General features: G+C 48.0%; 1 protein-coding gene across 1 annotated transcript; it reads left to right on the top strand.

The window, feature by feature from the left end:
* Znf579 (zinc finger protein 579) lies at window positions 1-3,441 on the top strand. Its single transcript, XM_020180675.2, has 2 exons — window positions 1-154; window positions 1,351-3,441. The coding sequence occupies exon 2, from the start codon at window positions 1,353-1,355 to the stop codon at window positions 3,030-3,032; it is 1,680 nt and encodes a 559-aa protein (XP_020036264.1). The 5' UTR covers window positions 1-154; window positions 1,351-1,352; the 3' UTR covers window positions 3,033-3,441.
* The last annotated feature ends 21,822 nt before the right edge of the window (window positions 3,442-25,263 follow it).

Here is a 25,263-nt window from a genome sequence, read left to right as displayed (position 1 = left end):
AGGCCGGGTTTCCGGGGGGAAGGCTTAGGTAGTGACACCGAGCCCAGCCTCCTCCTCCTACACCCCCCACCACGCTCGGCCCCCTCCCTCCCCGCCACCACCATCCGCGATCCGCCGGCCGCGGGGAAGGAAGAAAGGAGCGAAGGAGGCGGAGGTAAGACCGGGCGCCTAGCGAGCCCCAGGCCCCAAGCGGAGAAATTCGCAAGGCCTGGACCCGCGGCCCCAATTCTGCAGATCATGCCAGCGGGAAGCCGCAAGCTGGGCCCAGAACAGATGGCCCCCTCCCCGACCAAGGCCCCCAGACCCCTGGCAGCCTTCTCGCTGTCCCCTACCCCGCCCATCCAGGGGTCCTGCCTCAGCTTTCCATCCCAGGGGATTTCCTGCAGCCCGACTCCTGACCCCCTCCTTTCCTTGTCTTAGGAGCCGACCCTCTCCCCTAGCCCCCTCCTCCACCCGGACCCAGAAGCTCTTATATCCCTTCAGGAATCTAGATCGCTTGTCCTGTCTTGTCCCAGATCCAGGGGTCCAGGCCTCAGCTGTCCTCTCTCAGACATAGGAGCCCAGACCACAGCCCCTCCTCCCTCAGACCCAGGGGTCCAAGCCCCAGCCCTCCTCCCTCAGACCCCGGAGTCCAGACCACAGCCTCTCCTCCCTCAGACCCAGAGGTCCAGGCTCCAGTCGTCCTCCCTCAGGGTCCAGACCCTAGCCTTCCTCCCTCAGGTCCAGGGATCCAGACCCTAGCCCCTTCTCCCTCCGACCCAGCAGTCCAGACCCCAACCCTCCTCCCTCAGACCCAGGAGTTCAGCCCAAGCCCTCCTCCCTCCTGAACACACACACACACACTCCATTTCCAGGGCCTTGGGACTTTGAATCCCACTCCCTCCATTTGGGCCCCTTGGCTGGTTACCAGCTCCTCCCAAAACGTTCAACCCTGGGGCTCCTGGAGCAAAAACAGTTGGCTGACTTTTTCTCCCTGTCTCCTCCTCTGTATCTGTCTTGTTCTCTCTGTGTCTCTGTCTCCCTGCTTCCTATCCCTGCCTCTATGATCCCTTGTTCTCATCTCTGTTTGCACTGTCCTACCTCTGGGTCTCTAAATCACCCCCCCCCCACATCCCCCATTTTTCCATTCCTACTTCTTTGGTGTCTCATCTGCCTTAACTGCCTTTTTGCCTTCTGGGTCTCTGATCTGTCTCTTTGTGTCTCTTCATCTCTCACCTCTACTCTGACTCTTCCCTTTTCCCTGGCTGAGCTTCTGCCTGTCTCAACCTCTGCATCTCTCTGCCACACCCCACCTTCCTCCCTTCATCTTTGCCTCCCCCCGCCCCCCACCTTTCCTCTTTCTCCCCGCAGGCATGGATCCGCAGCCCCCTCCACCGGCCCAGGGCAGCCCACCTCACCGTGGCCGAGGCCGTGGCCGTGGCCGAGGTCGTGGTCGAGGCCGTGGTCGTGGCAGGGGGGGCGCTGGAGCTCCTCGGGCACCGCTTCCCTGTCCCACCTGTGGCCGCCTCTTCCGCTTCCCTTACTACCTCTCCCGGCACCGGCTGAGCCACTCGGGGCTTCGGCCCCATGCTTGCCCCCTGTGCCCCAAAGCCTTCCGCAGGCCTGCCCACCTCTCCCGCCACTTGCGTGGCCACGGGCCCCAACCCCCGCTTCGCTGCGCTGCCTGTCCGCGCACCTTCCCTGAGCCCGCGCAGCTTAGGCGCCACCTGGCCCAGGAGCACGCAGGTGGCGAGGTGGAGCTGGCCATCGAGAGGGCAGTGAAGGAGGAGCCCGAATCCAGCTGGGGTCCTCAGGAGGAGGGCATAGAGCAACCCACCACAACAGTGGCAGGAGCCGCAGAGGAGGAGGCGGCGTGGCCCGAGACGTGGCCCGTGGGGGAGCCAGCCCCACCAGCAGCCCCCACAAGCGCGGAGCCCCGGCAGTCAGAGGCGCAGGAGGCAGAGGCTGGGGCAGCGGAGCTGAGGGCCGAGTTGGCACTGGCGGCTGGACGGCAGGAGGAGAAGCAGGTCCTGCTCCAGGCCGATTGGACACTGCTGTGCCTCCGCTGTCGCGAAGCCTTTGCCACCAAGGGAGAGCTCAAAGCGCACCCGTGTCTGCGCCCCGAAGGCGAACAGGAGGGCGAAGGTGGGCCTCCTCCACGCCCCAAGCGACACCAGTGCTCCATCTGCCTCAAGGCCTTCGCCAGGCCCTGGTCCCTGTCGCGCCACCGCCTGGTCCACTCCACCGATCGCCCTTTCGTGTGTCCAGACTGCGGCCTGGCCTTCCGCCTCGCCTCCTACCTCCGCCAGCACCGCCGCGTCCACGGCCCGCTCAGCCTGCTGGCCCCACTACCTGGGGCAGCCAAGAAGGACGACAAAGCCTCAGGGGGACGGAACTCAGGGAAAGGGCCCGAGGGGGGTGAAGGGGCGGAATGCGCGGGTGCCTCCGAAGGGGGAGATGGTGGGCAGAACGGAGGAGATGCCGCCCCGGCCCGGCCCCCAGCGGGGGAGCCCCGCTTCTGGTGCCCTGAGTGTGGCAAAGGTTTCCGGCGCAGGGCACACCTGCGACAACACGGTGTGACCCACTCCGGGGCGCGCCCCTTCCAGTGCGTGCGCTGCCAGCGGGAGTTCAAGCGGCTGGCCGACCTGGCCCGCCATGCACAGGTCCACGCAGGGGGCCCGGCTCCGCACCCGTGCCCACGGTGCCCACGGCGCTTCTCGAGAGCCTACAGCCTCCTGCGCCACCAACGCTGCCACCGTGCTGAGCTGGAGAGAGCCGAGCTGGAGAGGGCCGCCGCCCTGCAGGCGCTCCAGGCCCAGGCCATGCCCTCACCCCAGCCGCTGAAGCAGGAAGCAGAAGGGCTCCCTCTGGCCATCGCACACATCAAGGAAGAGCCGCCCTCCCCTGGGACCCCACCTCAGTCTCCGCCGGCTCCCCCTGTCTTCCTCAGCGCCTCCTGTTTTGACAGCCAAGACCACTCAGCCTTCGAGATGGAGGAAGAAGAGGTAGACAGCAAAGTCCATCTGCGCGGATTGGGGGGCCTGGCCTCCTGACCCTCCCACCCATCGTCCGCCCCTCCAATTGAGCTCCCGGTTTGCAGTAAGGAGGAGGGAATTTGAAGGAGAAATACCTCCTCTATCTACCCCTCAAGCCCTTGACACTACAGAAAGGAGGCCCTAATTCTCCAACCCTCCCTGTTGCCCACCCCTAGACCCCTGATGACAGTTAGGGACAGCTCACCCCAATGCGTGTCTTAAGGCAGGACAACTTGGAAAAGGAGGCGGAGGACATTTGGCCAGAGGGATGCAGACTGGTGGGTTGGCCCCAGCCTGCCTGTCCCCCATTATACACACTGGACACCATCACCTCTTTGGAACTGCCAGACCCTGGGGGTTCCCAGTGAGCAAAGGTCTGTCCCTGTTCCTCTGTCTGTCTGTGAATAAATGTGAGTTTGTGAACCCATGAGTGAGGCCATCTGTGGAGGCCGGGGGGCTGTCTGAGGCTGTTTGTTGAGTCAGGATTTGTCCAACAGGCTCTGGGCTTGGGTTCAGAGAAGAAAGGATGCTGATATTCACACCAGTGCACATGGGACCCTGGCCAAGCAAGAAACCAGTGTGAGAAAATGGATTACCAACATGGTGGCCCTGAAGAATCCCTGCTTTCATTCAGCTTCTAGGCCTTATTCTGCCAGGCCTGGTGCTAAGCAGGAGATAGAAGGATACTGAGGAGAAAGAAGCCAATCCTCTCCCCTGGAGAAGCTGGGATCCTATAGAGCTAAACTGGTCCACAGAACTTTTTGTGGTGATAGAATAGTCTAGATTTTTTTCTGCCCAATATGGTATCCATTAGCCACATGTGGCTATTTTGTTTCAACTTAGAATAAGCAAATTTAAAATAATTCAAATGAAATATAATGAAAAGTTCAGTTTCTCACATACTATTTCAAGAGCCAAACAGACCATTTGGCTGGTGGCTGTCATACTGGAAAGCATAGATCTAGAGCATTCCACTAGAAAAGTTCTAGTAGACAGCACTGTTCTAGATAATAGATCAATATCCACTATGAGGGCAGAGTAAACCTGGCAGGTGGAGCCTCTCTGGTGAGGTGACATTTGGCCTGAATGAAAATGGAAGGAACCAGGTATGAAAGGAATTCTCTGGAGAAGGGAGCATCAGGCAAAGGGTGAACAAGGGTGAAGACATGAGAAGGGCAGGTATAACATGTTTGAGAAACTGCTAGCAATTGGGGGTGGGATGGGAAGTTTCAGATTATAAAAATCCTCTACTCTGTGTGTGTATGTGGGTTTTTTTTAATACATTTTTTAGACCCTAGGACTGAAGGAGGAAGGAAGCCAGTCACTCTTCCTTATCACTCTCTCTGAGGCTACACACGGTGGCTCACCCTTATAACCTCAGTTACTTGAAAGGTGGAGATCAGGCGGATCATGGTTCAGGGCCAGCCTGAGGGGGTAAAAAGTTAGCAAGACCCCATCTCAATAAGCCAAGGGTGATAGTTCATATCTGTGATCACAGCTAACAGGAGGGCATAGGTAGGAGGATCAAGGTCTGAGTCCAGCTCGGGCAAAAACTCCAAGACCCTACCTTAAAAATAACTAAAGCAAAAGAACAGGCTGAGGGTGTGGCTCAAGTGCTAGAGTGCTTACCTAGCAAATTCGTTGCCCTGAGTTTAAACCCCAGTATCACCAAAAAAGAAAAAAGAGAAACAAAACAAAACCCTGTCTCTTGCCTTCTTTTAACATCCTACTTTCCTCTACCACCTTCAGTAGCTCTCTTGCCCTATGTAAATAACAGCAACCCTGAGTCCTTGGGTGTCTTCCCACATGCAAGAAAAGGCCAGGGAGGAGCGAGATCAGCCCCACTTTCCACCAGAGATGGAAGGTGGTATCTCCAGTGTAATAACACCACCGGGAGGTGGGGCAGTGATGACCACTCAAAGCTTCCAGGAATTCTCCTTACCAACAACTTAGTGCACCATGTAGAACCCTTAGAAAAGTTCTGACTACCTCTGCTGGAGCCCAGGGCTGGATGTCAGGGTAGACACTGGGCAAGGCCATCTGGGCTCTTTCTTTTGTGACAGGCCAGATCAGGAGATAGGTTATAAGTAAACATTGGCACAAATGAGAGTGATTCCCCAGGTCTAGTATTGGGATCATGAGGGATCTGGAATATGCCTTTATTATATCAAAGTCACTACCCACCCACCTCTGTGACTCTCTATTACCATATGCAAATGAGGGCAGCTATTTTCTTACCACCTGCTGTGGCCAGACACCTGTTTAGCACAGTGTCATGGACAAAACCTGTCAAGGGAGGTGATTTTATAGCCCCAATTAAAGAAGGGATAAGTTGAGACTTGAGATAAATATAAGTCATTTGTACTACTTCAGTCAGTGTCCCTTCGCACTAATTTTTTTTAGTACTAGAGATTGAACCCAGAGCCTTGGGCATGCCAGGCAAGTGCTCTACAACTGAGCCACACCCCCAGCTCAATTGTCCTTTTGTAGCAAATAAGCTATTTTGTGAGGAGGTTGCACAGTGCCGGGCAGCTGGGGGAGATGGTGCGCAGCTGCTATTGTTGCTTTGTTATTCTTCCAGGCTGATGTATATTGAATTGTACACAATGCATACATGATGTTAGGGAATCCTGTCACCCCCTTAGAAAGTAGGAAACATTGCCCTGCTTTGCAGTGGAAATAGGACCCAAAGAGAAAGGCCATTGCCCAAGATCCCACAGCTACACAATGGCAGACCTGAGATCAAACTCCAGGTCAACATAGCTCTCACCACCTCCTCCACACACAACCCATACTCAGCCCTCTTTCCATTGACTCCCTGAGGGTCCCACCCCCTCACTGTGAGCCCCACCTTTCCCTTCTCCACACAGAACCTGCTGTACTGGAAGAGAAATGTTTCCAGAACAAAGCACAGAATTTATGGAGAGAAAGGGCTTAGAAGTGCAGCCCATTTTGCAGGTGAAAAAAACTGAGACCTGGACACATGGGACAGATGCATGATGATGGTTGAGGTAGCAATGGTGCTCATGAATTGAACTCTATCACTTGTCTTTTGCTGTGCTGAGCATTTTACATATGTGATCTCAAACACAATTGTTAGTAAGGATGAAACAACAGCTGGGCACAGTGGTGCATGTCTCTAATCCCAGCTATACAGGAGATAGAAGTAGGAAAATCTCTGAGGCTGGTTCAGGTAAAAACTCCAGACCCTTTCTGAAAAATAGCTAAAGCAAAAAGGATTGAGGACATGGCTCAAGTAGTAGAGCACCTACCTAGAAAACATGAGGCCCTGAGTTCAAAACCCATACTTAATAATACACATACCTTAGCTGGGCACTGGCTGCTCACACCTGTAATTCTAGTTACTCAGGAGGCAGATATCAAGAGGACCATGGTTCAAAGCCAGCCCCAAGAAATAGTTCACAAGATCCTATTTTGAAAATACCAATACACACACACACACACACACACACACACACACACACACACACACACACAAAAGGGCTGGCAGAGCAGCTCAAGTGGTAGCGCACTTGCCTAGCAAGTGCAAAGCCCTGAGTTAAAACCTCAGTACTGTCAAAAAATAAAATAATAATAATACCCATATCTTGAATGTGTCCTCCCCCCTTTTTGGGGTGCTGGGGATTGAACTCAGTGCCTCAAGCTTGCTAGGCAAATGCTCTACTACTTGAGCCACACCCCCAGTCCTTTCATTTTGTATTTTGTTTTGAGACAGGGTCTTACCACTACCTTTGCCCCTGCTGGCCTGGAACTTGTAATCCTCCTACCTTCATCTCTCAAGTAGCTTGTATTACAGACATGCACCGTCATGCTCAACTACCTTCATTTCTTTCTTTCTTTTTTTATCCAGCACTGGGATTTGAACTAGGGCCTTCACCTTGAGCCACTCCAACAGCCCTTTTAGTGTTTTTGTTTTGTTTTTTTTTCAGGATAGGGTCTCATGAACTATTTGCCTGGGCTGGCTACAAACCTTGATCCTCCTGATCTCTGCCTCTTGAATAGCTAGGATTATAGGTGTTAGCCACTGGTGCCCAGATGCTATCTCTATTTCTTTTTTCTTTTCTTTTTTATTCAGTACTGGGATTTGAACTCGGGGCCTACACCTTGAGCCACTCCACCAGTCCTTTTTTGATGGATTTTTTCAAGATAGGGTCTGACAAACTTTGCCCAGGCTGGCTTTGCACCGTGATCCTCCTGATCTCTGAGGATTATAAGTATGAACTGCAGGTGCCTGGCCCTCCATTTCTTTCTAAGGAGATTACCCAGATGATTTCATTTAATCTTCACAACAGCCCCATAAACTAGACATTATGATGGGCTCTGATTTTGGTTTTTTCTTAAGCAGTTTCTTGAGGTGTCATTTACATACTATAGAATTCACCTATTTTAAGTGTGCAATGATTTTTAATAAATGTATAGAGTTGTGCAACTGTTACTACAGTGTACCTATTAATAGTCACTCCCATAGCCACCATCAGCTCCTGGCAGCTACTGTTCTACTCTCTGTCCTATGGCCTTAACCTATTCTGGACATTCATGCACATGGACTCATACAGTCTGAGGCTTAGTGGCTGCCTCCTTTAACTTAGCATGATGTCTTCAAGGTCCATCCACACTATAAATTGGTACCTCTTTCCCTTCATTGGTTGAATAATTGTCCCTTGCATGGATAGACCGAATTTTATTTATCCACTCATTACTGATGGGTCTCTGGGTTGTTTCCACTCTGACTGTTTGATTAGTGCCACTATGAACACGTGTGGATATGTCCTTGTGTAGACTTTTTTTTTTTCATTTCTCAAGAGCAGATTTCTAGATGCAGAATTACTGGGCTGGGTGAGAAGCCTGTACTTCACTTTTTTGAGAAAATGCCAGATTGGTGCCAGGGGTGAAGGTGTGCATGTGTAATCCCAGCTACTCAGGAATCAGAGGTAGTAGGATCTTTGCCCAAGGCTAGCCTGAGCAAAGATTGGGAGATCCTATTTGAAAAATAACTAAAGCTGAAAAAGGGCTGGGGGTTGCTCAAGAGGTAGAGGACCTGTCTGGCAAGCATGATGCTACAGTTCAAACCTCAATGTCACTAAAAAAGAAAGGGAGGAAGGAAGAAAGAAAGAAAATTCCAGATTGTTTTCCACAAGTGAATATTTACAGCCCCAGTAGCAATTATGAGGGCTCCCATGGACTCTGTTTTCTTGAGAAGGAAACTCATGTACAAGATGTGAATGGCTTTAGCTAAGGCTCCACAGCAGCAAGTGACAGCCAGATGTGACTTCAGGCATAGTGACTCTTAGCTCTTACACAGTGATTCATCCTTACTTCATTCCTTCATCTGCTCACCCTGAAATGTTTTTTTGAACCTCTGCTATATCTCAGGCCCTGTTGTAGGTAATATTCATCCTCTAGTTAATGGAACAGAAAAACCCCTCCCTATCTGGGCCTCCCATTCTATACAAGAAGTCATAGCAAGTGAGTGACTTCTAAAGCATCTTAGTAGGGGACAGATGTTATGGAGAAAGAAGACACAGGACAAGTTGGGTAGGAAGCACAGGCCATAAAAGCAGGATTTGAAGGAGAGAGTCATGGATTAACTCAGGTTATGTTTCAGCGGTTAGAGGGAGCATACCTGGTGAGTGTTTAGAGGAGGGATGTTCCTGGGGTGCTCAAGGATTGAAGAGGCCAACATGGCTGGAGAGGACTGGAGGTGATGTAGTAACACACTGGGGTTACTACTCCAAGTGAGAGATTGCTGCAGATGCTGAAAGGACTTGGTTTTCTCTTTTCTTTTAACCATGTCATTGTGCAAATCTACTAACATATAGAAAATAGAAAGAATTATATGATTGTCTCCTAGAATCAACCATTCGTATTTTGTTATATTTGCTTCTTAATGGGTCTTTCTGTCCATCCTTTCATCCATCCATCCATCATCATCATCCACTCACCCATCCATCAATCCATCCATCCATCCATCATCCATTCAGCACCCACCCATCATTCATCATCCATTTATCATCATCCATCATCCATATGTCATCACCAGACAGCCACCCTCATCCATTTGTCTACTTATCTATCTGTCCATCCATCTATCCACCATCATCTGACCATCTATTCATCATCTACCCAGCCATCGTTCATCCATTTATCCATGATCCATATACCATCTTTTTATTTAATAAACTTTGTTTTAGAGCACTTTTAGGTTTACAGCAAGAATGATTAGAAAATATGGACTTTCCATTTAATCTTTTTTTAAAAAATTATTTCAAAGAAATTTGGAAATATCAGTTCACTACAAACACTTTGGCTTGCGTATCATAACAAGTTATTGATTATTTAAGCTTCTTGTCCTTAGCAAAATTTAAACATAGTGAAATGACACATTTTATATGTTACTATTAATGAGTCTTGACAATAGATACACCTGAGTGACACAAAGCCCTCACTGGCTTAACAGATCCTCTCCAGTTGTACTGGAGTTTGTACTCAGGACTCAGGGCCTCCAGCTTCCTAGGCAAGTGCTCTGTCACCTGAGCCACAAAGCTTACTTTGTGAATACTTGGTGGGGACAGAAGTACTCAGAAGTCCATCTGGTTTTCTCGTCTTCTCTTTATTTTCTTTCTTTTTTGTGGTGCTGGGGATTGAACCCAGGGCCTTGAACATGCTAGGCAAGGGCTTTGCCATCATTGAGCTATATCCCAGACCACATGGGTTTCCTTCTTCTCCTTCTTCTCTCCCTTTCTCTCTTTCTCTCTCTCTCTCTCTCTCTCTTCTTCTCTCCCTTTCTCTCTCTCTCTCTCTCTCTCTGTCTTTGTCTCTGTCTCTCTCTATCTTGGACCTCACTATATAGCTCAGACTAACCTCTGGCCTCAGTGTAGGAATTATAGGCCTGTGCTGAGCTGGTTTTCCTTTTTTTTTTTTTTTTTTTTTTTTGGTGTGCTGGGGTTTGAATTCAGCACCTCATGCTTGTTAGGCAGGTGCTGTATGACTTGAGCCACTCTGCCAGCCCTGGTTTTCCTTTTCTAAAACCCTTTTTAAGGGGCAATCTCTATCGGGATTCCTTTTGCTTAAGATTCCTTATCTTTACACTCAAAATAAATAAATAAAAATCTTTTTAAGGACTGGAGAAGTGGGTCATGCAATAAAGTGCCTGCTTTGCAAATGCAAAGCCCTGAGTTCAAACTACAGCCCTACCAAAAATAAGATCAAATAAAACCTTTTTTATTTTAGAAACTTTTGGATTTACAGACAAGTTGTGTTGATAGACCCCCCTAATCCCAACTTCCCAACATGTGGGGTGGCTCAAGTGGTAAGAGTGCATGCCTAGCAAGTATAAGGCCCTGAGTTCAAACTCCAGCACTACCAAATAAATAAATAAATAAGAAAGAAATCCACCAGTTTCCCTATCATGCTATCTATCACCTCCCATTACTGTTAGTGAAACTGCCCTCTGTTCTAGGGTTCCACCTGGGATATCATATGGCACTCAAAGACAGTTTTATTTATCTACCTATCTGTGGTACTAAAATTTGAACTCAGGGCCTTTATGCTTGTTAGGCAGGTGCTCTACCACTTAGCCATGTCCCCAGCATGAAGACCAGTGTTTAACTAATTTATTTATTTTTGGCAGCACTGGAGTTTGAACTCAGGGCCTCAAACTTACTAGGGGGTGCCCTACTATGTGAGCCACTTTGCCAATCTTTTTGTGTGTGTGTGTGTGATTTTTTTTGTCAAGATAGGGTCTCACCAACTATTTGTCCTGGACTAGCTTCAAAACCATAACTACTGAATTTTCTCCTGATCTCTGCCTCCTGAGTAGCTAGGATTACGGGCGTCAGCCACCAAAGCCCGGCAAGCCCATGGCTTTTATGTCAGGTGCTCACAGGAGAAGAAAAACGTGTTGCTGGACGGAGAAAGACAGGAATTTCTGACCCTCCACAGATGACAAGAAGGAGATACACCCTCAGCTAGGTGACTGGAGGATTCCAAATAGGAGACTGGGTGCAGGTGAATTACAGAGCTGAGCATATACGCTCAAGCCAGGGACGCCCCCACTTTCCCCAGATGAGCCGAGGCTCCAAGGGGACCGTCACCTGCCCGTGGTGTCCCAGAGATGATGGTGATGACAGCGTTAAAAGCGGCGCCTGAAACCCTGGCGTCCACGTCCCCTTCCAGTTCCACACGCCGGGTCCCCCTGCGCCCGACCCCTCCCAGGCAGGAGCTGGAATCCAGCTTGAGGCCAAGTCTCCGCACCTCCCAGACCTCTTATCTCGCCACACCCGGCACTGTGCCTGGCGCAGAACGCACTCTATAAACATTTTAAGTACTTGCTGTCACTCAGTCGACTCCTCCCAGCTCCCCAGCTCCCGCCACCCTCACTTCCTGCTCCTGGGCCTTTGGCCAGGCAGTGCCAGCCCCTCGTGCACCAGCTTTTTGGTCTCCAGGAAACCGGGATGCATGGACGCAGATGTGAACAGGGGAGAAGGAAGGGAAAGGTCACCAGGAGCCAGAGGAGGGGTAGAGACACAGACAGACGGAGAAACAGTGGCAGAAGCAAGAAAGGGAGACAGAGGGAGAGAGAGCAAGAGGAGAAAGAGAGAGAGAAAGAGAGAGAGAGAGAGAGAGAGAGAGATTGAGGAGGCCCCACTGTCTCCAGACTGTTCTCCCCCCCCTCCCCCCACATTGGGGTTTGAACTCAGGGCCTTCATCTTGAGCCACTCCACTAGCTCTATTTTTGTGAAGAATTTTTCGAGATATGGTCTCATGAACTATTTGCCAGGGCTGGCTTCGAATCACGATCCTCCTGATCTCTGCCTCCTGAGTAGCTAGGATTACAGGTGTGAGCCACCGGTGCCCAGCCTCTAGACTTCTAATAACAAGATAATTGTCGTGATTGCTGTTCTTTATCAGACCCCTTGGCTGGTGCCAAACACTAACGTTGCATTACCTTGTGTAATCTCCCAGACTAGGTCCATTCCTGGCAAGGCCTATCCCTCTCCTGCACCCCATCTCTGTGTTGATACCTGCTCTCCACAGAGATATAAAGTGACCATCCCCCCCTCCCCCTCCAGCTCCCACCCCCTCCTCCCACCTGGGGATCCTTGGTCTGTTATCCCATTGGTTGCTTTCTTAGGTGCTGGAGTGGAAAGCATCACAGATGGCACTAAGGTTCCTAGTCAGCTCCCCAAAGCCTAGGGCAATGATCTCTGGTGGCCCTAGCTTCTTCTGGTGAACCCCTGAAAGGAACAGACTCTTCCTTGAAATGGAGGGGGCTTCCACACAGGAAGGTTCTCCATGGCTGGCCTTGGAGGTGATGATGGCACACATGACAAAAGAAACCTGAGTCCTGTGACCACAGGAAACTGGGTCCTGCCACAGCCTGAATGAACTTGGAACTGGACCTAGCCTAACCACACCTTGATTTCAGCCTGGTGGGACCTGGAACAGAGACTTCTGACCACAGAAATTGCAAGTTCACAAGTGGGCACTAGACTCCACCTCTCCTCCCCCCTCCCCTCCCCTTCTCTCTGCTCATTTTCTACACTGCACTTAATATCACGTCCTATCAGGAGCTATGTGTTGTGCGCACATGACTAATCACCCACAATGCTCACTTGCATCACCCAGCAGAGGTGTCATCACTGTAAAGTTATCCTCCTCCCACCCCCCTTGACAAACTCTACTCTTTGTAAACAAGTCACTGTGTGCAGCCCATATGAGAAGGGAAGGAACTGGGAGGCAGTTCTTTCTAATTGCTTCTAGTTTTCCATCTGTTTCCTAGGGCTGTAACAAAGTACCATAAACTGGGTTCCTTAAAACAACAGAAACTAATTTTCTGGGAACTTATGGAGGCTAAAGTCTAAGAACCAGGTCAGCAGGACCTGGTTGCCTCTGAATCCCTTAAGAATTCTTCCCTTGCCTCTACCTAACTTCTGGTAGTTTTCTGGCAATCCTTGGCTTCCCAGATTTGCAATTTCATTATTTCCATCTCCACCTTAGCTGAGTGTTTTCCCTGTGCCTCTTCTTTTTTTGGTTGTACTGGGGTTTGAACTTAGGGTCTGATGCTTGCTAGGCAAGTACTCTACTATTCGAGCCACTCCAACAGCCCTTTTTTGTGTTGGGTATTTTTAAGATAGTGTCTTGGGAACTATTTGCCCAGGGATGGCTTTGAACCCTGATGCTCCTGGTCTTTGCCTCCTGAGTAGCTAGTATTACAGGCATGAGCCACCGGCACCTGACTGCTTTCATTTATTTATTTATTTATTTATTTTTGCCATACTGGGGTTTGAACTCAGAGCCTACACTTGGAGCCACTCCACCAGCTGTTTTTTGTGAAGGTTTTTTTTTTGAGATAGGGTCTCATGAAATGTTTGCCCAGGCTGGCTTTGAACCATGATCCCCCTGATCTCTACCTCCTGAGTAGCTAGGATTATAGGCATGAGCCACTGGTGCCCAACTGGTTTCATTTATTTTTATTTTTAGACAGTACTGGGTTTGAACTCAGATCCTTGTGCTTGTTAAGCAAGCACTCTACCATTTGATCCACACCCTCAGTCCTTTTTGTTTTAGTTTATTGTTCAAATAGGGTCTAGTTTATTTTTCAAATAGAGTCTAAGGCTTTTGTCTGGGGCCAGCTCAGTCAGCAATCCTCCTACCTGTGCCTCCCAAGTAGCTAGGATTGCATGTGTGTGCTGCTATGTCTGGCTGGTTTAGTTTATTGATTGGTCACCCACCTCCCAACACACACACTGGAATTAATACCGTGGGACTGACCAGAACCTCATGCACAATGAATACCCAGCAAATGTGAGGTGAAGATTATAACCTATCCCTCCCCATTTTACAGAGGAGGAAATTGAAGTTCAGAAAGTTCAGGTAACTTGCTCAAGGTCACAAAAGGGAGTAACAGACTGGGTCTCAGTCAGGATTGTCTGACTGCTAATATCAGTGCCCATTCCAACAATAATGATGGCAGTCACCAAGAGCTAACACAGGTGCTTTGCCCCAGGTGTGGCTCTCAGTCCTTTGTTGCAGACAGCTGCCAACATGGCCCAGATGAGTCCTGCCTTCAGGTGTTCACGCCCTTGGGAAATTCCCTTCCCTCTAATGTGCACTGGACCTAGTGTGCACTGACTTCCAATAAACAGAATGGGGGGAAATGATCGAGTCCCTAGACTAGGTTATAAAAGATAGTGGCCTCTGTCTTGCTTCTCTCTCTCTCTCTCTCTCTCTCTCTCTCTCTCTCTCTCTCTCTCTCTCTCATGCATGTGCATGTGCACATGCACACCTTCTCGCTTTCATGGAGCTGGCTGCCATGAAGTGAGCTCCCCTGTAGAGAAGCCCTTGTGGCACTGAACTAACAACAGCTTAGGTCAATGGCTGGAGAGACCCTTAGACCAATGAGCACTAGAGTGAGATTGACATCAGAGTTAGTCAGGGAGTGAAGAAACCTGAGGGCTAAGCACGATGGCTTGGATGTTGATAAGGAATCACACCCTGTACTGCTGATGATAATGAAATGACTTGTCACATACAGCAGGGTCTTGCCGATCCGATCCGCAGCCTACAGCTGGTGGAAAATGACAGCTCTGGTCTGATCATCCAAGGCTAAAGAACTGCTACAAAGATCTGCTACATTGTGGGAGGTGTTGCTGATGTATAATCCAGTCTGTAGAATTTAATGTCACTTAACCCAGTTCTCCAGGACTGACCACCCCCATGTCCACAGGCCCCAATAAAAGCTTGAGGTCTTAGGACTCCCAGGGCAGCTGCTCCTTCTACAACCTCAAGAGTGCACTTTTGCTCTGCTTTCACTTTGCTTTGAGCTAATAAACCTGCTCCTGTTTAAGTCTCCTTTATGTCCACACTTGAATTCTTTCTCTGACAAGACCAAGAACTTTCTGGCCCTCAGACCTGCTGATCTGAACCTAGTAACAAACTGGGATGCAGATCTTCCCCAGTCAAGCCTTCAGATGAGAACCCAGCTTTGGCCAACACCCTGATGGCAGACTTGTGAGTCCCTGAATAGTAACTGTGGTTGTTATAATGTTGCAGAAAACATTACAGAAAGTATGACTGACCAGCAAGAATAAGACTCAAACCCAGGTGGTTGGAGGAAAGGAAGGTTTATTACGTGAGTGGGACAGCACCTGGATATCTCCAAAATGGTGCAGGCCCCGAGTTCAGGCTGGCTGTGGTTTTTATATTGAGAACAGCAGCAGCAAGCAAGCAGGGAGTGCAGAATCAGACTTGGCAGTTCAAGGTTACAATATATCATGTCAGCACAGCTGTGGCCGAAGGCCATCTACAGTTTCTAAGGCGATAGCTGGATGCAGAGGCCCCGGCTAAGAAGGGCTTTACTCGTCTTTGGTTCTTTTCCCAGCTTTGATCTTTTTCTGGGTTTCCTTATCAATAAGTCACTAAGAATTGTTCTGCAGCAGTGGACTATAACCACTGAATTTCCCTGATAAATTCATGGGCCATAAGACCCACTTCGCTGATGAGGAAATGGAGGCATAGGGGGGTACAGTGTTGCCCCAGGCTAGCCAGTGGCAAAACTGGGATACAGGATGTGAGCCTGTGGCTCACACCTGTGATCCTAACTACTCTGAAGGAAGAGATGAAGAGGATCAAGAAACGAGGCCAGCCTGGCAAATAGTTCACGAGACTCTATCTCAAAAATATCCAACATAAGAAAGGGCTGGTGGAGGGGCTCAAGTGGTAGAGTGCTGGCTTAGCAAATGTGAGGCCCTGAGTTTAAACCCCACTGCCACCAAAGAGGACAAACAAACAGAAACAACAAAAAAATCAAACAAACAAACAAAAAAAGAGTGCAAAAGCAGACAGCCTGGCTCCAGGCCACTTATTTAGTTGTTTCACTACATCGTTGTAAAGTTGTTGTTCAATAGTGGCTGACATTTCTTGGAAGCTTGTCTAAGTGCCATCTTCAAAGTCACCTATAACTACCTATGTAATATGCCTTAGCCAAGTTTAGCTTTTGTTCTTTCTTTCTTTCTTTTTTTTATTTTTGGTGGTGGATACTGGGGTTTAAACTCAGGGCCTTGCACTTGCTAGGCAGGTGCTCACTTGAGTCACACCACTAGCCCTTTTTGCTTTGGTTATTTTTCTAATAGGGTATCAAGTTTATGCCCTTGCTGGCCTGGACTGAAATCCTTCTATTTTTTGCTTACTTGCATTGCTGGGTTGATGGGCATAATAGCACTACATCCAGCTATCAGTTGAGAGAAGGTATTGCAAACTTTTTGCTTGGGTGGGCCTCCAACTTCAATCCTCCATATCTCTGCCTCCTGAGTAACTAAGATTATAGGCATAAGCCACCCTGCTGGCTTTTTTTTGTTTGTTTGTTTTTTTAAGGTCTAGGGCTGGTGGAGTGGCTCAAGCAGTAAGAGCACCTGCCTAGCAAGAGTAAGACCCTGAGTTCAAATCCCAATACTGAAAAAAAAAGAAAGATGTTGAAGCAAAGTCTGGGTATGTAGCCTATATTGGCCTCCATCCTCCTGCCTCAGCCTCCTGAGTGCTGTGACTACAACTATGCACCATACATATAGTTTTTTTGGGGGGGTGGTGTGGGACTGGGGTTTGAATTCAGGGCTTCGTGCTTGCTAGTAGGTACTCTATCACTTGAGCCACTCCTCTGGCTCTGCATATAGCTTTTAAAAATACTTCACATACAGGACTGAAGGTGTGGTTCAAGCAGTAGAGTGCCTGCTTTGCAAACAAAAAGCCCTGAGTTCAAACACAAGTCTCAACCAAAAAAAAAAAAAAAAAAAATCACATGTATAATTCACCCAGCAAAAGTATACACATCCACTGGGCCCTGGTGGCTCACACCTGTAATCCTAGCTACTCAGGAGGCAGAAATCAGGAGGATCTCAGTTCAAAGCCAGCCTGGGCAAATATTTCAGGACGCCTATATAAAAAAAAATAAATAAATAAAAACTCATTAAAAAAAGGACTAGTGGAGTGACTCAAGGTGTAGGTCCTGAGTGCAAATCACACACACACGTATACACACAAAAAAAGTGTATAAATCCAAGTGCAGGAAACTGAGTTCAAATTGAGTACCATCAAAAACAAGGAGGGGGTCAAATCAATGGCAATTGGTGTAGTCACAGAGCTGTACAACCACAGTCGATTTGAAGCTAAAAGAAGCGTTGCACCCTTTAGCCATCGTCTCCCAACAGCCCTCTCCTGCCCCACGCTCTCTCAGCAACCACAGAACTGAGCTTCGATCTGCTTCCTGTTTCTGTAGGTTTGTGGTTGGCTGTTGGTTTTATTCCCAGACTCTCACAGGCTGCTTGAAACATGGTAGCAAGGCAGGCACTCCATAGTTACTTAATTACACTCCTTGTTTCCATTTGAAAGTGGTCTCCACTGAAGTGGCCTTTCTTGCTACTTTTGTTTGCTGTACACTGAATCTTTGTTTAGAGATCTCAATCTCATTGGGACTGTTGGGAGCTGTCTGATAATGGCCTGCTGCCCTGTCTATGCTCCTTGCAACCACATTGGAGGGAAGGAATAAGATCTATCTTTAGTGGCTTCAGGCACAGATGATCACTTGGGGCTGACTTAGGCAAGGCTCCAGGACATGTGTGTTGAGTTGAATGGAAACTAGAGTAGTCAGCAACCTTGACTTACATCTGCCCCTTGCTGCTGGCTTACAAACATCTACAAATAGCACAGAGGCCAAGGGCGTGAAATGTGGTTTGTTTGTGTTTGAGTCCCAACTGCACAGGGCAAGAGACTAAATCTCTGTGAGTCTCTCTTTCCTATGAAACACAGCTAAGAATAGGACCTACCTCCCCAGGGCTGCTGTGAGGATTAGCACAGGGGCTGGTAATACGGAGAGTTCAGAAAATATGAGCTAGAATTATTGTTAATCACATGGGATTTGCGAAGCCATTACAAACCCACTGCATTTGGTCTGTCTTCTCATTCCACACACATTTCCTGACACAGGGAGACAGAATCCAGTGTGCCCGGGGCACTCTGAATCCTTCCATATGACTAGGGTGTTGGGTGAGATAGGGTGAGGCAGGAGATAAGAAGGGAGCAGGTGCCAGCTGCAGAGGGATCTGTCTTGATGGAGCTTGGACTCTATCCTGAGTGCATGGGGAGTCATGGGATGCTATTGAGAGAGGGAGGGACCAGGACAGAACTGAGTGTTGAAAAGATGACTTTGGGGTGGTTGGTGGACCCTGTTGTGGGAGAATAGGGTGACGAGCCACATGGGAGGCGGTGAGTTGTGGAGAGCAGCCCCTGCGATGGAGAAGGAAGGTGCCAGTTTTCAACCTGTGGTCTCCAGACTTCTAGAGAGATCATTGATGGTTTCAGTGGGGTCCCTGGTTCCTGGCGTTGCCTGCCAAACTGTGTTATTTTTATTTTTACAAAAGTAAAAATACTGGAGCTGTGGCTCAAGTGGTGCAGTGACTTCCTAGGAGGTGCAAAGTCCTGAGTTCAAACCCCAGTACCTCAAAGAAATGCAACAGTAGCCAGGAGCTGGTGGTTCGTGCCTGTAATCCTAGCTACTCTGGAGGCTGAGATCAGGAGGATCACAGCTCAAAGACAATTCAGGGAAATAGTTTTTGAGACCCTATCTAAAAAAAAAAAAAAAAACATCACAAAAAAGAACTGGTGGAGTAGCTCAAGGTGTAGGCCCTGAGTACAAACCCTGTACCACAAAAAAAAAAAAAAAGTAAAAATAAACAAGGCTTCTCCTTATTCATGGAAGTTGTGAGGTTGTGTTTGTTTATTTTGATTTTTTTTTTTTTTTGGTGGTACTGGGGGTTTGAACTTGGGGCCTCATGCTTGCTAGGCAGGCACTCTACCACTTGAGCCACTCCACCAGCCCTTGTGTTTGTTTATTTTGAGACGAGGTCTTGCTATGTAGCTCAGGCTGTCCTTGAACTTGAAATCCTCTTGCCTCAGTTCCCTAAGTGCTGGGATTACAGGTGTACACTACCATGACCAATGATGGTTGTGTTCTATAAAGTTGCCCAGTGCTGGAGGCATGGCTCAAGTGGTAGAGTGCCTGACTAGCAAGTGCAAAGCCTTGAGTTCAACACCTCCCACCCAGTACTGCAAAAAAAGAAAACAAAGAAGAGAAGTTGCTTGGAACCCAGAATGAGCTTACTTAATCACTGACCCTGGGGGGAACAAGAGGGTCAGCTTCCTGCAACTGTCAGATCATACATTTTTATCAGTTAACCCATGTACAGCCTTGTTTATTCCTGTGCTTCTATTTAAACACCTTTAAAAATTTTTTCCTGTGGTACTAGGGATTGAACTCAGGGCCTCACACTTAAGCACTCTACCTCTTATGCCCCCAGTCCTTTTGCTTTTAGTTCTCCTCTTCCTCCCTCCACCCCTCCTCCTCTCCTCCACTTATTTCTCGTTTTTTTCTTATAGTTTTTGAATCTCATTTTACTTATTTATTATTATTATATTATTGTTGTACTGGGGGTACATTGTGACATTTACAAAAGTTCTTACCATATATCATACTTGAGTTCACCCCTCTTTTTTGAGACAGGGTCTTGCTATGTAGCCCAGGTTGGCCTTGAACTTTCTAATTCAATCCTTCCACCTCAGTCTCCAAAATGCTGAGATTATACACCACCACACCCAAACAGTCTGATTTTTAAATCTGGAGTCTATTTTACACTCAGTGTCCTTGTCAATTTAACGGCCACATTCAAGGGCTGAAGAGTCACACATGGCAGCGACTCTTTTCGGGAATTCAACTCTCTCCAGCTTTCTTCAGTGTCTCAAAAGGATCTATGAACTGAAAAAAATAAATCAAACAGAAGTAAGGAGCCAATGCCAGAATGGTGAGCAGTATGCCAATATCTGAAAAAGATACTACAAACATCTACAAATAGCACAGAGGCCAAGGGCATGAAATGCAGGCGTTCTCTGCCTTCTGACCCAAGAGTTCCCTTTTGAGACCAGAGGAAATGTGCAACATGTTTTCAAATATGGCAAAATGTTAGCACAAGGCAACACAGGGATGTTCTTTGCACCTCTGCTTGTAGGAGCAGAGTGTTGAAGAAACCTTCAATGGCCATCATCAGAAGAATGAAGGCATGGAGCACAGTATGTGCCCCTGCTGGGCTATTAAACACCTTTGCAAAGAAGAGAAGGGAAACTTTCAAACATCACATTGAGCTGCTGAAGGTCAAAGCAAGCTGCAGAAGGTCACAAACATGAAACTATTGATAGAACATTAAAACGCATGCTATGTGATCCTTTACAGCAGTGATTTATACCTACATAGCAAAACTTTTTTTTTTTTTTAAATTACCCTCATTTTTGGGATAGTGGCTCCTTCTGAGAGGGAAGGGAACAATTTAGAGAGAAGAAATTACACAGAGGTGCCAATTATATTTGGGAAGCTGTGGGGTTTTTTTCCTTTTTTTCCTTTGGTGGGACTGGGGTTTGAACTCAGGGCTTTGAGCTTGCAAAGCAAGTGTTCTACTGCTTGAGCCAAACCTTCCATGCATTTTGCTCTGATTATTTTAGAGATGGGATCTCATGAACCATTTATCTGGACTGGCCTTGAACTTTGACCCTTCCCATCTTAGGCTCCTAAGTATCTAGGATTACAGGTGGGAGCCACTGGAGCCTGGTAAATATGTATTAATAACAATACCACTGAGCTCTCACTATAATTGGTGCTGAGGTTCATGCTTCCATCCACTGTTTTATTTAAGAACATTTGTTCGAAGAATATACAAACGAAGGGTGCTGTGCTGCAATAGACAGAAGGGAGCCTTGCATGCTGGGGGTGTAGCTTGAGGGGGAACACCCACCTGGCACACTCCAGGCCCGGGCTTCCCTTCCCAGGACTGCAAAACAAAGAAAAATTACAGCACTGCAGTCTCAAACATGAGGCAAAGGTGGCCCAGCACTCACTGAAAGGCTGGCCAACTGCACTGGGGTGGTGGCTAAAGACCAAGGATTTTATTTACTAGTTTATAATCCTATTCAAATCCTATCCAGACAAAGCAAGTCAATTTAATGTTACTGCTTCTTTTCATTTATCTCTTTTTTAGTGCAAAGTTGACAACTGTGAGTTGTCGACAGTACAATGTTTGAGGTATAAATTTATTATTGCTGTTGTGTTGTGCTGGGAATCAAACCCAGGGTCTTGCACACGCTAAGGATGTGTTCCGCCACTGAGCCACACTCCCAGCCCTAAGTTAATTTTCTTTTCTTTTTTCTTTTGGTGGGACTGGGGTTTGAACTCGGGGCTTTGCACTTTGCAAAGCAGGTGCTCTACCACTTGATCTGTGCCTCCAAGTCCATTTTGCTCTGATTATTTTGGAGATGGAGTCTCAGGAACTATTTCCCTAGGCTGGCCTCAAACCACAATCCTCCTGATCTCAGCCTCCCAAATAGCTAGGATTACAGATGTGAGCCACTGGCTCCCAGACTCCTAAATTGATTTTCTATAGTTTCTTCCAGTATATATTTTATTCATCAAATTTACCTGAAAAAAAAGGTATAGATACATAAATAAATCTATATCATACAAAAGATATATACTATGATATATATAATTTAAGATATAATGAGTGGTAATATAATACAATATCAAAATAAAGACATATATTATAATATATGTTATATATAATATCACAATAAAACATTTAATAGTTATATTAGATATTATATATCAACATATACTAATATAACTGTATATACTAATATAATTATATGAGATATTGTATATACTACCACACATATATTATTGGATATTAAATGTCATCGGACTGTACCTTGTATGATGCATTAGAAATATTAGATGTTTCTTTAATTCTCTGAGATAACTGGGCTCGGTGGTGCATGCCTGTAATCCAAATCCAGCTACACAGGATGGGTAGATAGGAGGATCCAGGTCCCAGTTCAGCCCTAGGGAAAAGCACATAACCCTATGTGAAAAATAAGCTAAAGCAAAAAAAAAAAAAAAAAAAAAACGCTGGGGACAGCATGACCCAAATGGTAGAGCGCCTGTCTAGCAAGTGCAAGGCCCTGAGTTCAAATCCCAGTATTGAATCCCCTCCCCACAAAAAATTGTTATGGGTAAGAGCTGCTATGACTTTCTTTTTTTCTTTTCTTTTCTCTTTTTTTTTTTTGTGGTACTGGGGCTTGAATTCAGGGCCTTCACTTGAGCCACTCCACCAACCCTTTTGTGTTAGGTATTTTCGAGATAGGGGTTCCCAAACTTATTTGCCTGGGCTGGCTTCAAACTGCGATACTCCTGATCTCTGCCTTCTCAGTAGCTAGGATTACAGGCTTGAGTCACTGGCGCCCGTCTTGTAATGACTTTCATTTCATATATGGGGAAACTGAGGCACGTAGGCAATGGGACATTCTTCAGTGACCCCTCATTTAGCTAGGAATAGACACAATCGGGAGAGGGTCACAGGAGGCCCTTGGGAGGAGGAAGAGGAAGGCCTGATACCCAGAGGCCAGCTTCAGAGAGGGGCGTGTGTGTACCCTGGGGCCAGGCCTGGACCATCCCCCCCAGCCACACCTGTGTGCTGAGGTCACTCGGGGTGACCCCACAGAGTAGCGTTGCTAAATGGGGAGGTGCAAAGCTCCCCGGATCATCCGTGAGCCTCCAGGGGAGGGCCGGGGAGGGCTGCGGAACAGAGCGGCTCCCTCGCTCCTCTCAGGGGCCCAGGTGGCCGGCTCTCCAGCCTGACCTTTCCTCTCCAGCAGAGCAGCTGTGTGTGCAGCCCCTGCCCTGGCTCAGGTGCGGCTGACCTCAGTGCAACAGCTTGAGCTGGGCCCTGAGCTTTGTCCACAGAGGGGCCCTTTGTCCCTCCTCCTCAGGGCTAGCAAGCCCCAGGCCCTGAGTTCAAAACCCAGTACTGCCAAAAATAAATAGATATATAGCATTCCAGGCCTGTCAACAAATAAATTGTCATTGTATCATTTTCTGGTATTTTATGTTTTTGTTTTTGGTGGCACTGGGGTTTGAACTCAGGGCCTCACACTTGTGAAGCAGGGGCTCTACCCTTGAGCCACACCTCTGGCCCTGTTTTAGATTTTTGAATAGACTTGTAAGAAAAATTCAAATAAAACAAAAGAAACAGTAATTAAAAAGTTCCCTGAAAGCCATATATGGACACTGATTTCTAACTCAACTAAAGCATCAAAAAGAACTTTGTGTGGGGTGGGGGGGAGCGGGGGAGATGAATACAGACAGGCTATTGACTGATTTTAAAGAATGATTATTAATGTGATTAGGTATGCTTATAGTACAGTAGATAATCTGGAAACTTTCTGTACTTTTACAGAGAGGTATAATTGAGTGTTAGTGCAGTTTTTCCTGTCTGTAATTTATCTTAGAACTTTCAACTTTTTCTGAAGGAAAACTTCAAGTTCATGTAAGTAAAAATAGAGAAAGGCTGAGCATGATGGCTCACACCTGCAAGCCCAGCACCTTGGGAGGTGAAGATTGGAAGGATTCTGGTTCCAGGCCAGCCTGGGCAAAAAATTATCAAGACCCCATTTCAAACAATAAGCTAGGCGTGGTGATGCATGCCTGGTATCCCAACTACACAGGAAGCTTAAGTAGGAGGACTGCAGTCCAGGCCTGTCCAGGCAAAAAACGTGAGATCCTACCTGAAAAATATCTAAAGCAAAAAATGGGCTGGAGGCATGGCTCAGGTGATAGAGCACCTTGTTTAGCAAGTGTGAGGTTCAGGGGTTCAAACCCCAACACACCAAAAAAAAAAAAGGAAAGAGGAGTGTAATTAGCCCCTGTCTGCATTGTCAACATCTCTCAAGTATTTTTTTTTTTTTTTTGCAGTAGTGGAGATTGAACCCAGGGCCTCACGCATGCTAGCCAAACACTCTACCACTTGAACTACACCTCCAGCCCTGGAGAATCATAAAGCAAACACCAAACAGTGTCATTTGTGTCATTTCCACTCAAATTGATATCAATGTGTTAGTTGGCCTTAAAATAATGTTTTCCCCCCACACCCAAAGAAAACAAAGTCATGTGAACATGGCAACGGTAATAATGTGAGGCAGTGATGATTACTTTTCATCAGGTTTGCAACTTTTCAAAATGGAACCTCAGAAGATTGAAAGAGCAAAAGGAAATTCTGTCCCACCTCCAGCCCAGCCCAGCTCCTGGGGGCAGCGCCCCAGTTTCCTGGGGATCCTTCCAGAGCCTCTGCAGAGTGGTGTTGCTGTATCTTTATTAATAGCAGGCTGTAGTAGTAGTGGAAACTCGAGTGGAGCCAATGTCAGGGCTGTGAGTCACACAGGCTTGGCACGAGCCCGTCTCCCTCTGACCTGGCGTAAGTTGAGCCACCTCTTGGAACCTCAGTTTCCTGTTCCATAAACTGGGGATAAACCCTGACCCTTTGGGTGGCAGGGAGGGTTAGTGCAAAGCCACCTGCACAGGGCCAGGGTCAGAGCAAGAGTGAAGTATGTGAGAGAATCTCCTACCCAAGGTTTCTCCCAGCTCCCAGGGCAGAGAGCCGGGGCCTGGGCCCCTGGGTCTGAGAGAGGAGGGCTGGGGAATGGACCCTTGGGTCTGAGGGAAGAGGGCTGGGGTCTGAACCCCTGGCTTGAGGGAGGAGGGCTGGGGATTGGGCCCTGCATTTGTAGGAGGAGGACTGGGGCCTGGACCCTGGGATCAGAGGGATGGGGGCTAGGGTCTGGACCCCTGGGTCCGAGTGAAGAGGGCCGGGGCCCGGACCCCTGGGTCCGAAGGAGAAGGGCTGAGGTCTGGGCTCCTGAATCCGAAGGAGGAAGGCTGGGGCCTGGACCCCTGGGTCTGAGGGAGGAGGGTTGAGGCCTGGACTCCTGAGTGTGAGGAAGGAAGCTTGGGGTCTGAACTTCTGGATCTGAGTGAAAGATGGGGCCTGGACTTATTATTAAGAAGCAGGGTTTGGGGACCTTTCCCTGCTTCTTGCCGCTCCCAGTCCCTGAGAAAGTAGGAAGACTGTTGAACTCTAGGTTTGTCATCTCAGTGATGGCTTGAATGGGTCTCTCTTTCCTTTTTACTATCCCCCCACACCTGGCCCTTGGGGGTTCACAATATGGTTTGTCCCCTCTGTCCTGGGACAAGTGCCTGGAGTCCAAGCTGGTCTAAGTTTGGAAGGAGGAGGGAGGGAGACAGCGGGTCAGGAGGGTGAGGGAGGTGTGTGTGGGGGACAGGATGTCTCTGTCTCTGAGTTGT

Source organism: Castor canadensis, chromosome 16 (genome assembly GCF_047511655.1).
Source record: "Castor canadensis chromosome 16, mCasCan1.hap1v2, whole genome shotgun sequence".
In the NCBI taxonomy this organism is placed as follows: domain Eukaryota; kingdom Metazoa; phylum Chordata; class Mammalia; order Rodentia; family Castoridae; genus Castor; species Castor canadensis.
The sequence above is the reverse complement of the archived record's forward strand: the minus strand, read 5'-3'. Positions and strand labels throughout refer to the sequence as shown.

Excerpts from the sequence above, each read along its gene's own strand:
- Znf579 (XM_020180675.2), top strand. The coding sequence starts at position 1,353 with ATGGATCCGCAGCCCCCTCCACCGGCCCAGGGCAGCCCACCTCACCGT.